Here is a 23,173-nt window from a genome sequence, read left to right as displayed (position 1 = left end):
GGACAGTGAGGTCCCCCTCTATTCCTCCACAGAACAGAAGGTGGCATCCAAAATGTACGTGGCTTCTGGCGGCAGGAGCTGAGCTTTGTCTTGGTGGGGTCCAGGCCACACGTCACATCCAGCCCCGCCTCCAGGCCTGGAAGTTCAAAGTCCACAGGACAAAGCCTGGCTTGCGTCCCAAGCACACTTCTAAACAGTTCACCAGACGTCCCTGGGGCTGGTACAACATGCAGGGACAAGCCTGGGCAACGTCGCAGCCTCCGGTCCCAGGTCCCGCGTAGAGACAACCCACAGATGCTGGGTGGCCATGGTCCAGCTACTGTCCAGTTCCGGTCCCGGGGGCCCTCTGTAGTGCCAAACGCTTGTCCTCCCGGCACTTAGGAAGCTGAGGCAGGAGGATCAGGAGTTCAGATGAGACCAGCCTAGATTACATAGTAAGTTCAAATGGCCAGCCTGGGCTACCTGAGACCCTGACTCAAAAAAAAAAAAAAAAAAGAAAGAAAGAAAAGAAAAGAAAAAAGACAACAAACATACTCTGAAAACTCGAAAACAAGAAAAGAAAGGTCATGGCAGGCCAGTGCTGCCCAGGGATGCAACAGCAACCAGTTCTTCTGAGCAAAGGGGACCCACTACAGGGACCCAAAGTGTGATGGCATTTCCAGGGCAGGAGGCAGGAGAGGCCTCCCCCTCAGGAGAAAGAGAAGACACTTGTGGCTAAGCCTGAAGTTTTAACCCTGGGAATATATATTACTCCGTCCCCTAATCTAGCACTGGAGGGGGAGGGGGACCCAGAAAAGGCAGCCAAGTTCCAGGTGGCTTTGCCGGGACAGATTAGAGCGGACTCCCTGATGACACTCTGCGAGGCCCTGGCCGGAGAGGAGGCCCTGACAGAGTGCGCTGGGGTCAAGGCAGTGGCGTGGCGGGTGTCGGCCTCAGACTGTGGCCGCGTTGCCCCGGCCTCCCTGGGGTGCAGCGGCTGCGTCCCCAGACAGGGCTCGCCTTGTCCAGCCGCCTGGGTGCGCCAGGGGGAGGAGCAGGGGTGAGTCGCCCTCCACGCCGCCGTCTCCGGGGGCGCCCGCGTGGCCGGCGGTCAGTGCTGGTGGCAGCAGCGGATGTCGCCCTCCACCTGCTCCAGGACGCCCAGCATCTCCTCGATGATGGCCCGCAGCGCCCGGCCCAGCTGGTCCGCGTTGTAAGGCTTGCCCAGTGGGGGCACGTGGACGAAAGCTGACCGGCCGCCGCCCCGGTACAGCGAGGTGTAGTAGGTGAAATCACAGAGGTACCTGAGCCGGGGAGGAGGAGACACGCGGCAGAGTGGGTCCAGGCAAGCCTGTGCTGGGGGACAGTGGGGGGGGACGACCTAGGGCTAGAGGACGTCCGGGGACTCTGGGAGACTTTCCTCCCTTTTCTAAAACTTTCATTTTGCTGGGCATGATGGCGCCCGCCTTTAATCCCAGCAGCACTCGGGAGGCAGAGGCCAGCCTGAGCTACGGAGAGACAGTTTCAGGCCAGCCTGGTCTACAGAGACAGTTTTAGGCCAGGCGGAGGTGACAGGAGGGCCCCTGCTGCTCAGCCCCCAGGACCCCACCCGCCACCGGCCCTCGGGTGCCCAGGGCCTCACCCGCCACCGGCCCTCGGGTGCCCAGGGCCCCACCTGCCAGCGTCCTGGGAGATGGTGACAGACACGTCCAGCCCCAGCGTGGTGACCCTTTTGCACACAGCATCCATGTCGATGATGGAGTCGATGCTCTCGGGGCCGTCCTCCACACAGCACTGGGAGCCGGGGCAGAAGCGGCAATTGTCCAGTCCCTTGTAGCCCTTGTTGTGCCCACACTTCTCCAGCGTCACTGTGGTGGCCATGCCCGACACCCCAACATGCACCACGAGCTGGGGACAGAGGGGCGGGGCTTAGCAGGAGCAGACAATGATGACTATATAGTTTGGGGTTTTTTAGTGGTTTTTTTTTTTCATATTAGGGTTTCTCTGTGTAGCCCTGGCTGTCCTGGAACTCACTCTGTAGACCAGGTTAGCCTTGAACTCACAGAGATCCGCCTGCCTCTGCCTCCTGAGTGCTGGAATTAAAGGCGTGCGCCACCACCTGGCATATTATGTAGCTGTTTAAAAAGCCCAGGGCAGCAGGGCATGGTGACAGACTTGGGAGGCAGAGCCAGGTGGATCTCTGTGAGTTCAAGGCTAACCTGGTCTACAGAGTGAGTTCCAGGACAGCCAGGACGACACAGAGAAACCCTATGTGTGTGTGAAGAGCCCAAGGCAGGTTTTTGTTTTGCTTTTGAGATAGGGCCTTCGATAGCCCAAGCTGGCCTCAGCCTCTCAAGTAGTCTGGGCTCTCCCTGAATTCCTGACTGCCAAGGTGACAGGTGTCTGCCACCCCTGTGCCCGGCTGGAGGTGTGCTGTGAAAGTCATCATTTCTGTATTAATACTTTCTTTGGTGGTGCTGGGTGGACACCAGGGTCTCACACACTCATACTTAACTGTGACTTGCTCAGACCCTCGCTGGCTGGCACACCGAGGACAGAGAGGGTCTATGCAGCCCCAGTCACTGCTGTCCCCTCCCTCCCTCCCTCCCTCCCTCCCTCCCTCCCTCCCTCCCTCCCTCCCATAAGAATCCATGAAAGTTCAAGGGTGAGGTACGGCAGTGGTCTTGTGCGGAGGGGGTGTGGTCTGAGTAAGAACGGCCCCACAGGCTCCTAGATTTGAACGCTTAGTCACCAGGGCGTGGAACTGTTTGGGAAGGATTAGAAGGTGTGGTCTTGATGGAGGAGGTGTGTCACTGGGGGTGAGCTCGACCCAGCTGCAGCCCGGCATTTATGGGCTGCTTGGTCACGATGCCTTCCTCACAGGGCTGAGCAAGGACTGGGAGCACGGATCTCCCAGGGTGCCCCTGCGGTCTGCTCACCTGGGGGCTGTGTTTCTCCCACAGCGCGGGGATGAGCCTTTGCACGGTCTGGTATTCCACAGGGATTTCATACACATGCAGGTCCACGCTGTCCCCAAGGCCCAGCTTCTCCAGTTCCTGGGAGAGAAGACACGGTGTGAGGGTGGGGAGGCTGCAAGGGTGGCACGTCCTGGCTTCAGGTGTAAGAGAGATCCGCTGGGCTGCTGCACACCTGGCACCCAGCACTCGGGAGATGGAGGCAGGACCAGGAATTCAAGGTCATCCTCATCCTTTTCATACACAGAAAAACTGAAGGCAGCCTGGGCTCCATGAGACCCTGATCCCCCTCAAAAAAAGGTATTAATTATACCCAAACCACTGAACACCCGGTCCAGCAGTGTCTCCCTCGTGACCGTGACCACTGCAGGGCTGGCTGCCCAGGAAATGCCAGGCTGCTGGAGCCCAGGGTCTTCAGGGAAGACAGCAGAGCTGGAGACAGATCCGGATTACTCTATTTCTGCAGTTGTGACCAAATACGGGCAGGGGGCTTTATGAAAAAGGAGGTCCAGATATTGCTGAGGACTGTTTTAACACTTGGGAGTCTGAGGCAGGAGGATCGCTGCTGGATCAAGGCCAGCCTGCTTCTCTACATAATGAGTTCCAGGCCGGCCAGGGCTACGCCACGAGACTCTGTCTCACACAAGAAACTAAAGAAAAAAGGCCTGGGGCTGGCTCAGCTGTTAGGAGTGCTGGCAGCTCAGTTGGCACAGTGCTTGGAACTCAGTTAGCGGAGTGCCCGGCTAGCATGCAGCGAAAGCCGGGATCCCCTGCAGGTGTGAGGGTGCACACCCGTCATCCCAAACACTGGGAGGGTGGAGGCAGGGGATCAGGAGAGAGACTCGTCTCCGCAAATACCCTAAACTCAAACAAAAAGCATGAAAGCATTACAAACCCAACAGAGAGCAGGGGACGGGCGCCACCTGCTGGGCGCGTCAGGGGAGGGGCAGAGGGCAAGCTGTCGCCATGGCAACCGTATTTGATGGACTTTTGAACTTCACAGGTTAACAAAATAGAAAAGCAAAATAAACCACCCCCGGTGGAGCAAGTGGTGTACCTGTCACTCGGCACTCAGGCTAAGGCAAGAGGATTGCAGTGAGTTCCAGAAATATCTAGGCTACGGTGCGATCTTGTCTTAAAAATTAACCAAGGGTAGCAGAGGGCTCAGAGGGTAAGAGGCCTTGCTCACTGCTCTCCCAGCCGACCTGAGGTCAGCACCTTGCACCCACATCAGGTGGCTCACATCGGCAAGGGATCCCAGGCCTCAGGCATCTGGAGTTCCTTGCCCTCACGTACACACACCACCCCTAACAGGCATGCGCGCACATGCGTAATTAAAATAAACCTAATTTAAAAAATCAAAACAAAAGGACAGGCTGGGTGTCACGTGCCTATCACTGCGCCCCCACCCAGCACTAGGGAGGTAAAGGCAGGAGGATCAGGACTTCAAGGTCAGCCTGGGCTACAGAGTGAGTGAATTGGAGGCCAGCCTGGGCTATATGAGACCCTGTTTCAAAAAAAGAGAAAAAAAAAAAAAAGAAAGAAAAAAAGGCAGATGTGGTGGCGCACGCCTTTAATCCCAGCACTCGGGAGGCAGAGGCATACGGATCTCTGTGAGTTCGAGGCCAGCCTGGTCTACAGAGTGAGTTCCAGGACAGCCAGGGCTACATAGTGAGACTGTTTCAAAAAAGCAACAAAACAAACACAAACAACACCCCAGACCTTTCCGTGGCCCCCCCCCCAGCCCCCGGATGAATGCTACAGTCACTCATGCTTTATCTGAATCAGGGTGTAAACCTGCATTTTAGAAAAGGAGGAAGCTGGGCTGGAGATGGCTCAGAGGTTGAGAGCCCTGGCTGCTCTTCCAGAGGTCCTGAGTTCAATTCCCAGCAACCACATGGCAGCTCACATCTGTCTGTAACTCCAGTTCCAGGGCATCTGACACCCTCACACCAATGCACATAAAATAAAGTTAAATACATTATTTTTTTTAAAAGAAGAAAGAAATGAAAAACAGGAAGTGAAACCAGGACTCAGGCACCAAGAGAAAAAGCCTCCACCATTCACCAACGTCACGGCCCTTCTGCTTCAAGAAGTCACTCAGGACACTGAACCCCACCAGCACTGGGGACCACGGTGCTCCAGGTTCTGAAGCCTGCACACACCCATCATGCCTGCCCTGGAGGCTGAGAGGGGGACGGGGGTGGGGTAGGGGGGTAGCCTGGGCTACAGAATGACAGTGTCTCAAAAAAAAAAAAAATGGTTAAATTTAATGTTAGGAAACAGCTCTTTGTCTCTAGACAGGCTGTCTCTACGCCACCTGCCCAGTACTGGGTGCCACCACGCCCGGGCCATCTTCACGCTAACCTGCTTTATCTTTGAAGAGCTTCCTGGGGACAGATCCAGAAGGCACCGTGGCCTCAGGGGTCCTGTCAACACAGCTATGAGTGGCCACCCCGGCCTCTGGAGGCTCCTCATGCTGTCCCCACTGGTCCCACAGTCCCAACGGCAGCCTCACTAACGCGTGACAGGGATCCAGAGCACGGTGAATGGACAGAAGAGTGCAGGGCTGTGCCTTTATGAAGGGACCTGCCTGTCAGCTTGTCTCCTCGGCCCTTGCCGAGAAGTCAGGAGTTCAAGGTCAGCCTTGCCTGATAGCGAGTTTGAGGCTAGCCTGGGTTACTTGAGACCCTGTCTCAAAAAATAAACAAAATGCTGGGCAGGCGGATCTCTGTGAGTTCAAGGCCAGCCTGGTCTATATAGTGAATTCCAAGACAGCCAGAGCTACATAGAGAAACTCTGTCTCAAAAACCAGACTAAAGAAAACAAATACACACACACCCACGCACGCACGCACGCACGCACGCACACGCACACATCAGCTGGTGTCTGGCCATGCACTTTGTCCTCAGTCCCTTCCCAGCCCCTCGGGTGGCAGGGACTCCTATGTGGCCAGGATGAGCAGTTTGTAGCAGAGGGCTCCACCCAGAAAATTTGTGGGTACGAGCGGGTGTTTAATGCCCCCCCCCCCCCGTGAAGGCCATGAGCATCCTTCGGCACTGACACACTTCCATGGAGACTACGGCTTGACAAAGGACAGTGTCGTGAGGACAAGTCACAGACATGTCACTCTTCACCTGACGGCCTTTTGCCCCTGACACCTGGGAGGAGGGGGCGTGAATCCCAAATCCCACTCCCTGCATCCTGGCTCAGTGCAAAGCACCCCAGAAAGCACCAGGCAGGAGGGGGCAGCTGTGGCATTGTTCCCAATCATCTACCTGAAAAGACTCAAAAGTCACAAAATTGGGCAGGCTGCAGGGCGCATCTGACGAGCCCCTTGACCTCACACAGAGCCCCCTTTGTCTGGAGGGTCTGCCTAGACTCATGGTGGCACCAATCATCCCAGGCTGTCACCGAGGCCCGCTCAGGGACAGACTTCGCAGTAGCAAACCAGAGGCGTCCTGGCCCTTGACATCCACCTGAGTCTCCACGAAGAGACCTGGGGGTGGGGAATGAAGAGAAAGCTGCGACTGAGGTGCCCTCTGTGATCCCCACACTTGGGAAACTGAGGCAGGAGAATCACACTGAGTTTGAGGCTAGCCAAGACGGCAGTGAGGTCCTGTCTGAAAATCGATCAATGAATCAGTCAGTCCAAAGAGCCAGGCATAGTGGGACACACCTGTCATCCAGCACTGGGGAGGCTGAGGCAGGAGGATGAGTTCAAAGTTAGCTAGGGTGAGACCCTGTCTCAAAACTTAAAGAAAAAAAAGAGGGGGTGGGGTGGGGACAGTAAGGTCTGCCTCAACAGGTAACAGAGCTGTGGCCGAGCCTGGTAACCCAGGTTCAATCCTGGGGACACACACAGTGCCCTCTGACCCGTGTGTGACATTTTTTAAAGAAATAAGATGAGAAACGGTCTGGGTCTCTGTACAAAACGGAGGTTTCCCCTCGGAGCCCCAAAGCTCTAAGGGAATTCTCAAAGATGGTTGAATTGATTTCTTCCTATTTACATGCAGATGGCGGTGTCTGGGGCCCCGGAATCCAGACACTGGCTTTGTGTCCACTCAGCCCGTGAAGCCTCCTGTCTGCAGCTCACACAAAGCCAGACACACAAGTCTTCAGAGACACACTGGACCTTTTTGTCTGGGGCTCTGGGGAGCGGGTGTGCAGCAGGGCCCCGGCCACACTCCCATCTGCAAGGTCCCGGGATCCCGGAGTCTTCCATCCGGCTGGCAGAGTGCAGGTGGGAAGAGAGCGACTGGGACTTCGGAGGTGGGGAGGTGACAAGCTGGTGGCGGGGGACGTGGGAGTCTTGGATGGAAAGAGGGGGGCCTTAAATCACACAGCTAATGGGCTAAAATTAATCCGGGTCCGGCTGCCGTCTCCGCCAGCTGATTTTTCTAAGAACCAAACGTCTGTCTCTCCCGACTCAATTGTTCCCCAGCCTGTCTGTCTGAATGTCCCATCTGGCAAGGACACACAGGTTAGTGGAGTCACTCCTTGGATCGGGCTCTGGGAGGAGACACCCTCCTGAGACTCCCAGGGCAGAAGCTGGGGGTCAGTGCCCTCCTTCCTAAGAGGCTAAGTCCTTGCCCAATACGCCCATCTGCTCTCCAGCCTTGGCAGCATGGGCTGGGACACACAGGCCTTTCTCAAGGAAGTTTTGTTTGTTTGTTTTACCCAGGGTCTCACTATGTAGCCCTGGCTGTCCTAGAACGCATTATGGAGACCAGGCTGGCCTCGAACTCATAGAGATCCGCCTGCCTCTGGCTCCCAGGTGCTGGGATTAAAGGCGTGCGCCACAGCACCAGGCCAGTGGAAAAGGCTTTCAGCCAGGCATGGTTCTAGTACTCAAGAGGCTGAGGCAGGAGGATCATGAGTTTGAAGTTAGCCTGGGCTAAAAAACAAAACAAAACAACAACAAAAAGTGAAAAAGGCCTCAACAAACATAAGCTGGATTGGTTGGGATCTGAGATGTTTAAACTGTATTTAAACACACGGAAAGACACTCCGCTCTGGGCTAGGCTTCCCCCCAGTTCAGTTACCTGGACAGCGATCCAGCTGGCGTTCACAGTGTGCTCCCCAAAAGGGCCAAACCCTGAAAACAGGAAAAGAGACGTTACTCTCTCCCCCACCTCAGCATTCTGAAGTCTCCCCCACCCACACACAGCCCCGCACTAGTCTATCGCCCCCCCCTTCCCAGTCCGGCCCAGCTGTGGATTCCAGGCTGACACCCTTTGACCTCCACCTGCCCGGTGCTGGGGGGACAGGCACAGGCCGCCAAGCCTGGCTCCCGTGTGTCCGTTAGGACTCCCACCTGGTAGGACCCACAGGAAGTGGGCCTCTCGGGTCGCTACTTCCTTCTCCAGCCAGGATGTAAACTACGGTTATTTTATCACTGTGTGGCTGTCTTCCAACTCTGGGACCCCGGGACCGTGGGCTGCCACGAGTCCCCACTACATGAGGATTAGCTCGCAGGGTGGGGGCGGGGTGGGTATGTCTCTGGGCCAGACTACCTGGACACCACCTACTCCCCGTGACTTCGCCCTCCAGGCCCTGTCTCTGACCAAGACAGACTCCTGAGGCACTGTGCCCTTTGGTTTCTTTCCCCTGAAGACAGGACTGAAGCAGAGAGAGGAAGTGGACTTGCTGAGGGCACACAGCAAGAGCGAAAACACTGTGGCCCACACCTCAGACCTAGTGTCTGGAGGCTGAGGCGAGAGAACTGAGTTTCAGGCCAGCCCAGGCGACGTGAGACCCTGTTTCAAAATAAATAGAACCAGAAAAATACCTCAGTGAGTAAAATGTTTGTTACACAAGGACCTGAGTTCCCGAGCGCAGTGTGGCGGCACACACGTGTGCTCCCAGGGCTGGGAGAGTAGACAGGGCTCAATGGCAGGGCTCAATGACCAGTCTAGCCTGACGGGCCGGCGTTAGGGCAGGGCCTCTCCACCTTTTCCCACAGCTCCTCATGCTGTGGTGGCCCCAACCATAAAGTTATTATGTTCCAACTTATTAACTGGAATGTTGCTATTATTTGGGGTCGTAATGTAAACATCTGTGTTTCCCAATGGTCTTAGAGGAACCCCCGGAAAGGGCCGTTTGACACCCTAAGGGGTCGTGACCCACAGGTTGAGAAATATCTCCTAAGTTGCTCGCAAATGAGAGACACTTTTCAAAAACCCAAGTGGACAGAGCCTGAGTGACACCTAAGGTTGACCTCTGACCATCACATGCTCAGACACGCGCGCGCGCGCACACACACACGCACACACACGCGCACACACACACACACCTTCAAAGAACCTGGGTTAGTGTAACTCAGCTGATACGGGTCCCACCTGCTGCCAGTGTTAAGAAGTGGCCACCACACCTCAGGACAGCAGGTGGGGCCACGTCTTGGGGGCCCTGGTCATGGTGGCACACACTGCTCATCTCAGCTAAACAATCACCGAGTGTAGCCAGCCTGGGTCCCAGAGTGAGTTCCAGGTCGGAGGGACAGAGCGACAGAACGACTCAATAAACCAGCAGCTACCCCGCCCCAGAACCTCCGGGGGTCGGGGCACAGCTACCCCGCCCCAGGATCTCCCGGGTCGGGGCACAGCTACCCCGCCCAGAACCTCCGGGGGTCGGGGCACAGCCGCCCCGCCCCAGAACCTCCGGGGGTCGGGGCACAGCTACCCCGCCCCAGAACCTCCGGGGCCGGGGCACAGCTACCCCGCCCCAGAATCTCCGGGGGTCGGGGGCACAGCTACCCCGCCCCAGAACCTCCGGGGGTCGGGGCACAGTTACCCCGCCCCAGAATCTCCGGGGGTCGGGGCACAGTTACCCCGCCCAGAACCTCCGGGGGTCGGGGCACAGCTACCCCGCCCCAGAACCTCCGGGGGTCGGGGCGCAGTTACCCCGCCCCAGAATCTCCGGGGGTCGGGGCACAGTTACCCCGCCCAGAACCTCCGGGGGTCGGGGCGCAGCTACCCCGCCCAGCAGGCAGCCTCCGGCCGCAGCCTTCCTCGGTTACCAAACACCTGTAGGAGTTTTCCCAGCTGCTCCCTGCGGCGGCCGCTGGGGCAGAGGTGAACCCGGTGCCCTCCTGCGGGCCTGGCGGACCTGACTCCGCCAAGTGGCCCCGCCGAGACTCAGGAAATAAGGACAGTTAGCTTCCGGGGGTGCTGGCGACAGCAGGAGCCGGGCCGGGAGTCCCTGGGTCATCCCGGGGTCAGGCTGACGCAGGCCCTCCACCTGCTCCACGCCGGGCTGCAGGGTTCCGGGTGGACCCTGGTCACCCGGACTTTCCCTGGCCGCGAACCCGCCTTTGTCCCCGGAGTCACGGGTGGGGACAAGCTCTGCGTGGGGCAGGGCCGCAGCGCCCAGGGGACCGCTCTGCACCCCGGCCCCACGCGCCGCGCACTCCCGGCCGCAGGACCTCGGACTTCTCAGGTCACCAGGGCCGAACGGTGCCGCCGCGGGCGGCGACGACTGCAAAATTGTGGCAACCGCGAGCACCTGCCCCGCCGCCCCCGGCCCGGCCTCACCTACCGGTCACCACCACCGCCTTCCGCGGCTGCTCCATGGCGGGACGCGCTCACTAGGACCGCGGCGGCGGAGACTGGAGCGGACACCGACCGGATAGCGAGCCCCGCCCGGCCCCGGCCCCGCCCCCGAGCGCTGGGCTTGCGCGGCCCCGCCCCGGCCCCGCCCCCGAGCCGCGGTGCGAGCCTCTGTGCGCGCCCCCGCGCGGGCCCGCGGTTCCGCCGAGCACCGCCACGTCCTTGACCAAGCGCCCCGGCCGAGCCATTTTCCAGGCCACGCCCCTTAGAAGCCGCACCCCTACGTAACCCCGCCCCCGAGCCTTCCAAAGCCCCACCTCCAAGGCTGGCCTGGGACAGGGGACGCTCCTAGACACGCCCCCGAGCCCGCCACGCCCCGAGCCCCGGCACGCCCCCGAGTCCCGCCACGCCCCGAGCCCCGCCACGCCCCGCCCCGGACCACTGCCACGCCCCCGAGTCTCGCCACGCCCCCGAGTCCCGCCCCGCCCCGGACCACCGCCCCGCCCCGAGCCCCGCCCCGCCCGCCCCCGAGTCCCGCCACGCCCCCTCCGAGCCCCGCCACGCCCCCGAGCCCCGCCGCGCCCACCCCGAGCCCCGCCACGCCCCGAGCCCCGCCGCGCCCACCCCGAGCCCCGCCACGCCCCCGAACCCTGCCGCGCCGCGCCGCGCCCCGCCCACAGCCCGCCCACAGCCCCGCCCCGCCCACAGCCCCGCCCCCGTGCCCCCGCCCACAGCCCCGCCCCGAGCCCCGCCCCGCCCACAGCCGCGCCCCCGCCCACAGCCACGCCCCGACCACCGCCGCGCCGGAGCCCTACGAAGCCTCTCAGACCCCCTACGGCTCCAGACGCCTCAGACTCCCAGGCCACGGCCATCCTGGAGCCCACAGGCTCCGGCCGCGTACCCTCACGTCCCCCAGGGCACCCCCGCCCTGAGCCTTCCGAAGCCCCACCCAGGACCCGGCTATCCCTGGCTCAGGCCACGCCCCCAGAACTTCCCCTTCGGAACTCTAGGCCCTCCCCCCGCTCACCCCGCCCCCTTCCCCAGCCCCACCCCCGCTGAAATGCTAGGCGGGGCTACCTGGACCCCATCTAGGCCCCGCCCCGAGCACAGCCCTGTCCTCTCGTTCGCCCCGCCCCCTGCCTGGCCACGCCCACGATCATCCAGCGCCCCCCCCCCAGTTTCTCCTGAGCCAGCGGTGCCCCAGCCCGGCCTCCAGTGGGCGTGTGCCGCTCTTCACGCTTCCCAGCCTCGGTTTCCCCTCCGGTAAGAAGAGTACGGTCAGGTCAGAGGTTGTGCCCGCTCCCGCGCAGGGCGGCGATCATTTATTCGTCATCGTCCCCGGCGCGGCCGCACCTCTGCGCTGCACAGCGGCCGCTCGGAACCTGGCGCCCACCGGAAGCCTGTGGCTCTGTTCATCGCAGCTGACAAACAAGGACACCGAGGCACTGGGGAGAGCCCTGGGCCGAGGCTGAGGGGCAGAGGGGTCTGCAGCGCGGGGGAGGGAGGGAGGGAGGGCTGTGCCAGTCTCGACGTCCTCCTCCTGCGGGCCTCTCCGGCTGTCACCCCGCAGAGGGGGCTCCCTCCTCACCCCGGCGGCCCTGTGCCCCGTGGGGCGGGCCGGGCAGGCGCAGGGTCAGCGACACAGCCTGGGGGAGCGTGTGGAACAAGGGGCGGTCCGATGAACCCTGCTGCTGTGACGCGGCTGCCGCCCGTGCGCCCAGGCCATCTCCAGACTGCTCCCGCTGCTTGCTGAGGCCCTTGGGCAGACCCAGGCTGGCCTCCAGCCTGCTCGGGCTGAGTCACCCCACAGCCCCCCACCCGGCCGTCCCCTCTGTCGTCTGCCCACCCGTTCTCTCCTACAGCCCTGTTTTGCTGGTTCCTTTTTCTAAACCCTGTTCCTGATCGTGGTGCATTCATTCCCTCGGCTCCACAGGGTAGCCTTGCTGGTCGGAGCTTCTGCCGGAGAGCATCTGACCACACCGCCCCGGGCACACGGACATCCCTGCCAGCCCGCGTCCTCTATGGTGATTTCTGTAAAAACACCCATAAGAAGAGGCCGGGCCTCGGACTGAGCGACGAGCGTTGTTAATGCTCCGATCCCGCTCCCTGGGGCCGCCCGAGTCCTGGCGCAGAAGCCTCATCCGGAGGAAAAACTCCGGCCTTCCTCACCCTCCAGCTTCTCCTCCCGGAGGTGAGCACCTCCTCTCTCTCTGCCTCTCCTCTCTCTCTGCCTCTCCTCTCTCTCTCTCCTTTTCCTCTCTCTCTCTCTCTGCCTTTCCTCTCTCTCTCCCTTTCCTCTCTCTCTGCCTTTCCTCTCTCTCAGCCTCTCCTCTCTCTCTCCCTTTCCTCTCTCTCTCTCCCTTTCCTCTCTCTCTCCCTTTCCTCTCTCTCTCTGCCTCTTTATCTCTCCCCGTGGACGCAGCGTCTGGCGTGGGCATTCCTGGCCACTGCGGCGGGCATGCCTCTGCCCAGCGCGTTTCCCTGGTGCGGGACACCTCCGGGCCGCACCATAAACCCTAACACTGCGGCTTTGCCCGCTCGCAGCCGTCTGAGGAGCCTTTGGGACCCTGGACCACGCACCGCTTTTCTACCTGGAGGACCGGGAAAAGCTCTTGGCCTGTCGCACTGGTGAGATTCTTCTCCCCCAGAATTCTGGCCGTTCGTTCACCGGTACCCCGTGTCCCTACATGACAGCGTGCGGAGACAGCCTGTGCCCAGTGCTCGCTGCTCTGGGAGGCCGGAGCTCAGTCAGTTTTGCTCACTGGTACCACCTGTCTTGGGCTCATAGCCCCTAGGCCACCGCCCCTATGCGAGGGCATATGGGGGCAGCCTGTGCCCTCTGAGTTCCTCGGCCCGCAGCCTCTGTGACGATGGTCGTTGGCTGCCTTGCGCTGTTATAACTCATTGTGGAAAAATGCACCCACCCCTCCCACTCCCCTCCCCATCGCCCACCCCTCCCATGCTCCTCCAGCCTCCGCTAAGCAGTTACGTCATCACCTGTCCCTGGGGTCCTTTCCGCGACATGCCCACCAGGAAAAGCTCACTCTCTGCCTGTCCCCTGCTACTAATTCTTTTCCTTGTCTGTAATTCTGTCTCTTTTTTTTTTTTTTTTTTTTTTTTTCTTGGTTTTTCGAGACAGGGTTTCTCTGTGTAGCTTTGCGCCTTTCCTGGAGCTCACTTGGTAGCCCAGGCTGGCCTCGAACTCACAGAGATCCGCCTGGCTCTGCCTCCTGAGGGCTGGGATTAAAGGCGTGCGCCACCACCGCCCGGCCCATCTCTTTTTTAAAAAATTTAATTTAATTTTACAATATAATTCAGTTCTACATATCAGCCACGGATTCCCTTGTTCTCCCCCCTCCCGCCCCCTCCCCTTCCCCCCAGCCCACCCCAATCCCACCTCCTCCAGGACAAGTCCTCCCCCGAGGACTGAGATCAACCTGGTAGACTCAGTCCAGGCAGGTCCAGTCCCTTCCTCCCAGACTGAGCCAAGTGTCCCTGTATAAGCTCCAGGTTTCAAACAGCCAACTCATGCAATGAGCACAGGACTTGGTCCCACTGCCTAGTTGCCTCCCAAACAGATCAAGCCAATCAACTGTCTCACTTATTCAGAGGGCCTGATCCAGTTGGGGGCCCCTCAGCCTTTGGTTCATAGTTCATGTGTTTCCATTCGTTTGGCTATTTGTCCCTGTGCTTTATCCAACCTTGGTCTCAACAATTCTCGCTCATATAAACCCTCCTCTTTCTCGCTAATTAGACTCCTGGCGCTCCACCAGGGGCCTAGCCGTGGATCTCTGCATCCAGATCCCTCAGTCATTGGATGGGGTTTCTAGCACGGCAATTGGGGTGTTTGGCCATCCCATCACCACAAAGATACCCCCACAATAGACGGTTGGCAATGGTCGAGACAGCCCGAACTGACCTGCTCTGGTGATGGGATGGAATTCCGTCTCCTAAATCTTTTTCCTCTGCCGCTTTGACTGTGGTGCCGGGACCTCCTGTTCCACCCGCGGGATTAGGTGCGCGGCCGATCCCTGCCCCACCGGCTGCCTAGCCCCCTCCCCTGCAGCCCACGAACTACCCACACAAGTGTCTGGTCACCTGACTGCATTTCCGCCCCACCGCCACCGTACAGGCCGAGCCCCTCTGGCAGCCACCTTCTTGCTGCCCTGTGACCTGCTGCTCTGCCGCCCCTTGGGGCCCCACCTCTCCCCCTGGAGTCCGCCTTTCCTCTGCTGCTGCTGCCGGGGCCTGAGAGATGGCCACGTCAACTTCTTTCTGCCTGACTTTTAAACGCTTCAATTTATCTGTTTCTTATCTGCTCAATTTATTTTGGGACAAAAAAGAAAAAGAAAAAAGAAAAAAAGGAACAACTCCCCCCCCCAAAAAAACCCCATATGAACATATGGTTAGGCGCCTAAATTGATAGGGGCAGCCACGAGATCAGGCAGTACCATCTTAAATAAGGGCAACCACAGGATTGGCAAGCCGCCATTTTGGCTAAGGTCAAAACAGACAGGTCATATGACCTCACTGCCATCTTTACTAGGGGCAGCGTGGGCGGGGTGGAGGTTCAGTTGCGGCCTGGTCCCCTTCCTTAGCGGCTGCTTGGGTAGGTGGGGACAGCGCGTTCCCGTGCCGGGACAGGGTAGCAGCAGATGCTTAAGATTTCAGATCTTAACATTAATACAGTTCTGATAGTATTTGGGACACGAGCTCAGGATTTTTAACCTGTAGGTGTGAGTCTGCTGCTGCTCTCCAGATGCCTGTTCCCGAGGAGGGCGTTTTTCTCCCCTGGTCTCCAGTTACCAAAGCTACTGGCTGAAGGTTCCAAACAGATTCATAAATTTTAACTCCCGCCTCTAGCCTGCGTCTGTTCCAGTGGACTTGCATCTGGCGGGCTGACACATCCAGGCACTGTCTCCTGACTTCAGTCTGTGAGACATGGACCTGCTGAGGGCTTATGGTGGACCAGTCTGGCCAAATGTAATTATTTTCTTCCTCTACAACAAATTCCTCTATGATAAACACCCCATTGCCTTGGTCCTGGACACCTGCTCCCCAGCTCAGCCTGAAGCAGCTGTGGAGACCACGTCGTCCTGTGCTCTCTGTTCCCAGGACAGGCTGGAGGGCTAGGTAGGAGTAAAAACCATGACAACAGCAAACAATGCTCTTCACTCCCGCCTCCCGCCACGCGTGACTCCCGGCCCCCCCCCCCCCCCCCCCCGCCAGCTTGAAGAAGCCTGGAGAATTCAGCGTCTTGTTCTTCCCCTTGCTCCCATAACTCACCTCCTTTTATAATCATCAAAACAGAGAAATGCTAATATTCTGATCCTGCCCCTTGGGGCTGCCCTGCGTCCTGACTAGCAGGGGATAGAGAAAAGAGAAAACTGAGAGAGAGAGAGAGAGAGAGAGAGAGAGAGAGAGAGAGAGAGGAGAGAGAGAGAGAACAGGGAGACACAGAGCAGGCGAGCACAGCAGAACTATCAGGGTTATTAGGAGAATAAGCAGCTGGGGCGGGAAGCCGGTGAGCTGGACAGTCGCCATGTGTCCCTACTGCCAGCCACAGGGAAATGACTCCTGTTCGTAGAGGGGACCCAGCTTCACAAGTTCCCAAGGAATGCTGGCTTTTATCTAACTCCAGTCCAGGTTGAGGGAGACCATAGGCCACCCCAGAGCCTGGGGTACTCAGAGGGCCTCCAACCGTCTGTGGAGCACAACTCCCCAAGGGGCAGGTATGGGGAGACACCTCAGTGGGGACAGCGCCCCCACAAGTGTGAGGCCCCAGTTTGAATCCCCAGAACCTGCACACGTAGCCACGATGGCTGTGCACAGCTCTAACACCAGCTCTTCGGGGGGGAGACCCAAGGGTCCACGGGGCTCACTAGCCAGTCCGCCCAGATAACGGGAGGGCTCTGGGCTCAGAGGGAGCCTCCGCCTCAAACACTGGTGTGGGCATCAACAGAGGAAGTCCCTAATGATCTCTTGCCTCCATGAGCACACACAAAATCACCCTGCCAGGATGAGCACAGAGGGCCCAAGGAGGCCCAGGGGACCTGAGGGTCTCTAGGCAGTTTGCGGAGGCTGGAGGGAGTGGCATTATCCCCAGTGGCCCAGCCCCGGGGACAGCTGCCATGTTCCTGTGAAGACCCTAATTAAACTCAGCGGGTCACACAGAATGAGCAAACGGAGAAAAGGAAGGAGGGGAGGAGGGAGGGAGGAGGGAGGGAGGAGGGAGGCGGGAGGGGAGCCTGTCAGCCTAGATTCAGGGCTGGGGCTGGGCACACCCAGTACTCCAGTGTGGAAGGAAGCTCTTCCCCAGAATCTCGCCGTGTGCCAAGGCCCTCGTCTTCAATAAGCCAAAGAGAAGAAAAAGGCCGGGCTGCGGCTCAGAGCCCAGACCCAGGAGACCTTGTCTCAAAGCAGCAACAGTGAAGCGGACTTGTACCTGTTATATCTGATTTGGAAAAGCAGACCCTGAGTGTGGGAGTGAGAGTGTGACCTACGCTGGCCGCGTGACACGCTGTCCCCATCCCCGAGATGGTGCTCTCAGGACTCACTACCGTGGCCCTGTGGCGTGGCTTGGTGACCCAGAGCCCCCTCTGCTGGCCTGGCATACTGCCTGTATGCCACTTTCTGGGGACACTCTGGAAGCTGGGACCCCACAGAAGCATCAGGTGAGGTTTTCTGGGAGTTCCTGCATCTCGTAGGGAGGGACGGAGCCCCATGTCCTCCTGGTCAAAGTCCCCCGAAGCCAGCAACTGTCTTGTCTCCTGGGCAGGCCACCTGAGCCTTTGCCTGCTGTACTAAAGCCTGTCCTTTGTGCCTAGGACAGCACATTCCTGGGGCGGGGGCCAAAGGTCACTGGCCTGGGGGTGGAACAGGTTCCATGCTAGGACTCATGTGTTTTCTTATTTTGTTCTTGTTGTTTTGTTTTTACTGAGACAGGATCTCATGTAGCCCAGGCTAGCCTCAAACTCATTCTGTAGCTAAGGATGCCCTTGAACTTATCTTCCTGAATCTGAGATGACAGGTGTGCATCACCATGCCCAGGGCCTGGTGCAGGGTCAGGTCAGCCCTCCCGCCGCATCAGGGTAGCATGTCTCTAGACGACTTGTGAGCTTCTGGCAGGTTCAGCTCTCTCCACCTTCCATCTCAGCACACAAGTGCTGGATGACAGATGTGTGCTTCTGTATCCGGCTCTCACATGTGCCGGGGATTGAACTCAGGTCTTCAGACCCTTGCAGTAATCACTTTTACCTCTCCCTGCCTCTTTGCTCCGCCCATGAACTTGAGCTGTAGGGCCCGGAGGAGGCGGGGCTTCTTGCCATTGTACCCGACCTCTTAAAAGGAAAGGGAGAGGGGTCATGGGCTCAAGTGACGCCTGCATACAGCGGCCATGCCGGGAGCCTATGAGCCAGGCAGCTCTTGCCCAGGCCTGGCGGCTCACGCGGCAGCAGTTCTTGTAACCACTGCCAGAAGCACGCGCCTTCTGCGTGGATAGAGCACCGTCAGAGAGAACGGTGCCACGCCAGGAGCTCTGTGCTTGCAGCGGCTGGACCGGGCCACACACACACACGGACGGACACACACACACGGACACACGGACACACACACACACACACACACACACACACACACACACACCGCCCCCGCCTGGTCAGAGACTACCTGCACTCTGTTCCTTTACTTTTTTTTTTTTTTTTTGGTTTTTCGAGACAGGGTTTCTCTTGTGTGTTCCTTTACTTTTAAAGGAGGTGTAGCTGCTGCCAATTCCGGGACAACCTGGGCCACCACCCTCGAGGGCGCGCCCTCCTGGCAGCCTGGCTCCCTGCTGCCACATCCCCGTTCTGCGCATGGCCGGCCGCCGCGTTGTTCTGCGCACTGCCTCAGCTGCTGTGATCCCTCTGCGCACTGCCTCAGCTGCTGTGATCCCTCTGCGCACTGCCTCAGCTGTTGTGATCCCTCTGCGCACTGCCTCAGCTGTTGTGATCCCTCTGCGCACTGCCTCAGCTGTTGTGATCCCTCTGCGCACTGCCTCAGCTGCTGTGATCCCTCTGCGCACTGCCTCAGCTGCTGTGATCCCTCTGCGCACTGCCTCAGCTGTTGTGATCCCTCTGCGCACTGCCTCAGCTGCTGTGATCCCTCTGCGCACTGCCTCAGCTGCGGTGATCCCTCTGCGCACTGCCTCAGCTGCTGTGATCCCTCTGCGCACTGCCTCAGCCGTTGTGATCCCCGCAGCTCTGCCCCGCAGGCTTTCCCCGGGTGAGTGTCTGGTTCACAGCAGCCCATTCAGGGAGCTGAGTCAGCTCACGCCAGACCTGTTCTGTCGCCACACCTGCGACTCCTGCTGGCCGAACATCGCCACTACACCCCCAAACCACGGCGAGAACAGACTTCTGGAACGCCCAGGACTGTTAGGGCTGTTCTCAAGGATTCCATCGGAGGGAAAATTACTTGATAATTTTATGCCTTAAACTGATTAATAAATAAACAAACTAATAAAATTTTCCTTTACAAATTTTGAATATTTTTCAAAAAATGGCAGACAATATCACCACTCAGGAATTTAAAAACTTTTTTGTTTGTACGAATGAAATTTTACAGGACTTATACAACCTTCCAGGAACGTATACAATGTTTGCCATAATAGCAATTGGCATAGTGATTCACCAAATCTCATTGAAAAATTGGCTTAATAATAACAGCAAAAAATGAGACATTAATGGGACTGATACGGCTTTACAAAGTAGTAATGAGAACATAAACAGAATGATACTTTCTATGGAATCTGCTAATTTACCACAAGAACTTCAGGCCATTAATAATAACTGGACAACCAGATTTAATTCTACTGATAATAAATATGAGTACTTAGCCGGGCGGTGGTGTCGCACGCCTTTAATCCCAGCACTCGGGAGGCAGAAGCAGGCGGATCTCTGTGAGTTCGAGGCCAGCCTGGGCTACCAAGTGAGTTCCAGGAAAGGTGCCAAAGCTACACAGAGAAACCCTGTCTCGAAAAAACAAACAAACAAAAATAATAAAAATAAATAAATAAATAAATATGAATACTTAATGGATAAAACAATAACTCTTCAGAGCAATCTTAATGCCATTCAGATAATTTCTGAGGAAAGATCATTGCTAATTGATAAAGTCTTTGAAATCATGTGTTTCTAATGAACATAAAAAATTGTATGATTCCATGAAATCTCTAGAATCCTTTACAGCAGAGGAGGTTCAAACACTGCAACAGGCAGTAGTTAATCGATTTCAAGCTCTGGAGGAGTCTCTCAGTAAGGACAATAAAGGAACGAATAAACAGAAAGGCAGAGTCATACAAGTAATAACACCATCAGGTGGCTCTTATAAAATGGCTTATCCTGTCACCATCTGTGAGAAGCCAGCAGACGATACACATCCTGAAGAATATATAGACTAGCCGGGCGGTGGTGGCGCACGCCTTTAATCCCAGCACTCGGGAGGCAGAGGCAGGCGGATCTCTGTGAGTTCGAGGCCAGCCTGGGCTACCAAGTGAGTTCCAGGAAAGGCGCAAAGCTACACAGAGAAACCCTGTCTTGAAAAACCAAAAAAAAAAAAAAAAAGAATATATAGACTATATCAGCAACCTATTCATATGAGGGATTTACAACACACTAAGGAGGCTGTAGTTACATACGGTATACACTCAACAAATGCAAAACAGATGTTTAATACGTGATCTTCCAGAAATAGAATTTTACCAGATGACTGGAACTGGAATCAGTTAATCTCAGCTGTGTTAGAATACAGCCAGCAGTTACAGTGGAAAAGCTGGCTGAGAGAAGAAGCTAAAGCCTTGAGCACCAAGGTTAGATTAGAGATTTTAAGACCTCCCAAGATCAAGTTCTTGGTGAGGGCTGCTTCAAGGATACATATGTACAATCTACCGTTTATGAGCATAAACTATTCCTATGCTATACAGCACCTTTAAATGCCTGGGGGGAAGTTGCAGAAACAGGAAAACCAATTGAGCTCTATAAAAAGGTTTTCCAAGGGTCAAAAGAACCGTTTCCTGATTTTTTACAAAGACTGACCAAGGCTATAAACAATACAATATCAGACCAAGAATTAAGACAAGTATTAACCCAATCTTTGGCTTTTGATAATGCTAATATAGAATGCAGAAGAATACTTACAACTTTAAAGGTCAGGTATGCACCTTTGGAACAATGGATTCAGCACACAAATAGTGTTGAGTCTCTTAGCTATGATGATAAAGCTTGAACAGGAGAGGCGATTTCCAAAGGTGGAAGGAGACAACAAAGTATCCAATGTTTTAACTGTGGTAACCAGGTCATATAAGAAGGAATTGCACACAGGGTGCTCCTAGAAACAATACTTCTTCTAGAAATACCCAAACAGCAGACCCCAGCCTTCTGGATTATGCAGAAGATGTGGCAAAGGCCAACACTGGACCAATGAATGCAGATCAACAAGAGACATACGAGGCAACCCTTTACCAGCAGGAAACGCCTCAGAGGGCCTCTCGCAGGCCCCCAAATCAAATGTGGTCCAAACATTTCCAGCCTCTATGGAGGAAATTCCTCCCTAGGACAATTAAATAACCCAGTGCCTAATGTAAAGAACAATACTGCACTGGATGATAGATAGATCAAAAACTCAAAAAAAAAAAACCCCATAAAACTAACATTTTGGTAGACTTCCATAAATGAACAAAGACCAAAGCTTAGAGTATAAATTAATAACATTATTCTAGAAGGCTTAGTGGACACAGGTGCAGATGTGACTATAATTATGCCAAAATCACAGCATCCAAATTGGCCTCTTCAAGAAGTAGATGTCCGCCGGGCGGTGGTGGCGCACGCCTTTAATCCCAGCACTCGGGATGCAGAGCCAGGCGGATCTCTGTGAGTTCGAGGCCAGCCTGGGCTACCAAGTGAGCTCCAGGAAAGGCGCAAAACTACACAGAGAAACCCTGTCTCGAAAAACCAAAAAAAAAAAAAAAAAAAAAAAAAGAAGTAGATGTCCAATTTCTAGGGATTGGAACCCTACCTCAGGTAAAACAAAGTTTGAGATGGGTTGAATACATAGGGCCAGAAGGACAGAGAGGAAGGCTGAGGCCATATATGGCTAATGTAGAGTGAATATTTGGGATGGTGATCTGTTATAACAATGGAATACCTCTAAACTCAGAAGTGGAATATAGACCAATTCATGTATCTGGGAATAATATTATAAGATACTGTAAAAAATAGCCACCAACCATTCAGGCTGTACATAAACAGAACACAACTGCTGTTGAACTCTCAGAGGTACCAACAACCCTACCTTTAAAATGGCCAGCTGATAAACCTGTCTGGGTTGGACAATGACCTATGACATAAGAGAAAATACAAGCCTTAGAACAGTTGGTTCAGGAGCAGTTAAATGCTCAACACATTGAAGAACCTACCAGCTCTTAGAATTCTCTTGTATTTGTTATTAAAAATAAATCTGGTAAATGGAGAATGATGACAGATCTGAGAGCCGTTAATAAAGTAATTCAGCCTATGGGCTCCTTACAGAATAGGATGTCCTTACCCTTTCTGTTACCTAAAGAATGGCCTATTATAGTTATTGACTTAAAAGACTGTTTCTAAGCTGGGTGGTGGTGGTGCATACCTTTAATCCCAGCACTCAGGAGGCAGAGGCAGGCGGATCTCTGTGAGTTTGAGGCCAGATCTACAGAGCAAGATCCAGGAAAGGCGAAAAGCTACACAGAGAAACCCTGTCTCGAAAAACAAAAAAACAAAAAGTTTCTGCCGGGCGGTGGTGGCACACGCCTTTAATCCCAGCACTCAAGAGGCAGAAGGAGGCGGATCTCTGTGAGTTTGAGTCCAGTCTGTGCTACCAAGTGAATTCCAGGAAAGGCGCAAAGCTACATAGGGAAACCCTGTCTTGAAAAACAAAAAACAAACAAACAAACAAACAAAAAGACTGTTTCTTCACTATACCTCTACAAGGAAAGGATAGGGAAAGATTTGCCTTCACAGTACATACTTAAAATAATTCTCAGCCAGTTACAGATCAATGGAAGGTACTCCACAGAGAATGGTAAATAGCCCTACCCTGTGCCAATGTTTTTGTGCAAAAACTGTTGGAAATAATTTGTGCAAAATTTCCACAATCTATAATCTACCATTATATGGATAATGTCTTATTAGCTGATCCAAAGTTAGGTACTTTAGAAAACATGTTTGAAGAAGTAAAGTATTGCCTTGCTGGGGACTACAAATTGCTTCTGAAAAAATACAAAGAGTAAATTCTTTTTTTTTTTTTTTTTTTTTTTTTTGTTTTTCGAGACAGGGTTTCTCTGTGTAGCTTTGCGCCTTTCCTGGGACTCACTTGGTAGCCCAGGCTGAATACGCAGAAATAGTTGTTTTACATATTGAAACTGCTCAATTTATTCCTGATAACACATAAGTAAATTCACTATTTAGACATTACAGGTCATTATAAATAGGGAATATATATATATATATATCACGCATCAGATCCCATATGGATCTGCCAGGTTCTCTAGCACAAGGTAATGATGAGATTGATCAATTATTAATAGGTAACATGCTAGAAGTCTCAGAATTTCATAAGAAACATCATGTAAACAGCAAAGGTTTGAAGAAGGACTTTTAC

At 55.5% G+C, this 23,173-nt stretch overlaps 2 protein-coding genes and 1 long non-coding RNA gene across 4 annotated transcripts; 1 reads left to right on the top strand and 2 right to left on the bottom strand.

Annotated features, from left to right (window-relative positions):
• Positions 1-1,000: 1,000 nt before the first annotated feature.
• Positions 1,001-10,600, bottom strand: Pgpep1 (pyroglutamyl-peptidase I). Its single transcript, XM_028856953.2, has 5 exons — positions 10,491-10,600; positions 8,000-8,052; positions 2,919-3,035; positions 1,655-1,887; positions 1,001-1,283 (listed from the first exon to the last, which is right to left on the bottom strand). Exons 1-5 carry the CDS (start codon positions 10,522-10,524, stop codon positions 1,091-1,093), a joined length of 630 nt encoding a protein of 209 aa, XP_028712786.1. The 5' UTR covers positions 10,525-10,600; the 3' UTR covers positions 1,001-1,090.
• LOC114682842 (glycine-rich cell wall structural protein-like) lies at positions 10,540-11,373 on the bottom strand. The gene has a single exon (XM_028856895.1). It carries the CDS (start codon positions 11,371-11,373, stop codon positions 10,540-10,542), a length of 834 nt encoding a protein of 277 aa, XP_028712728.1.
• Positions 11,374-11,658: 285 nt separating this feature from the next.
• LOC119089240 lies at positions 11,659-15,703 on the top strand. Of its 2 annotated transcripts, XR_005093120.1 has the most exons (4): positions 11,659-11,764; positions 12,435-12,692; positions 13,046-13,129; positions 15,236-15,703. It is a non-coding gene; the product is annotated as an uncharacterized LOC119089240 (long non-coding RNA). The 2 variants fall into 2 exon arrangements; XR_005093119.1 differs by lacking the exon at positions 15,236-15,703 and having other exon boundaries at positions 13,046-13,606.
• The last annotated feature ends 7,470 nt before the right edge of the window (positions 15,704-23,173 follow it).

This window comes from Peromyscus leucopus, chromosome 17, assembly GCF_004664715.2.
Source record: "Peromyscus leucopus breed LL Stock chromosome 17, UCI_PerLeu_2.1, whole genome shotgun sequence".
Classification (NCBI taxonomy): Eukaryota; Metazoa; Chordata; class Mammalia; order Rodentia; family Cricetidae; genus Peromyscus; species Peromyscus leucopus.
The sequence above is the reverse complement of the archived record's forward strand: the minus strand, read 5'-3'. Positions and strand labels throughout refer to the sequence as shown.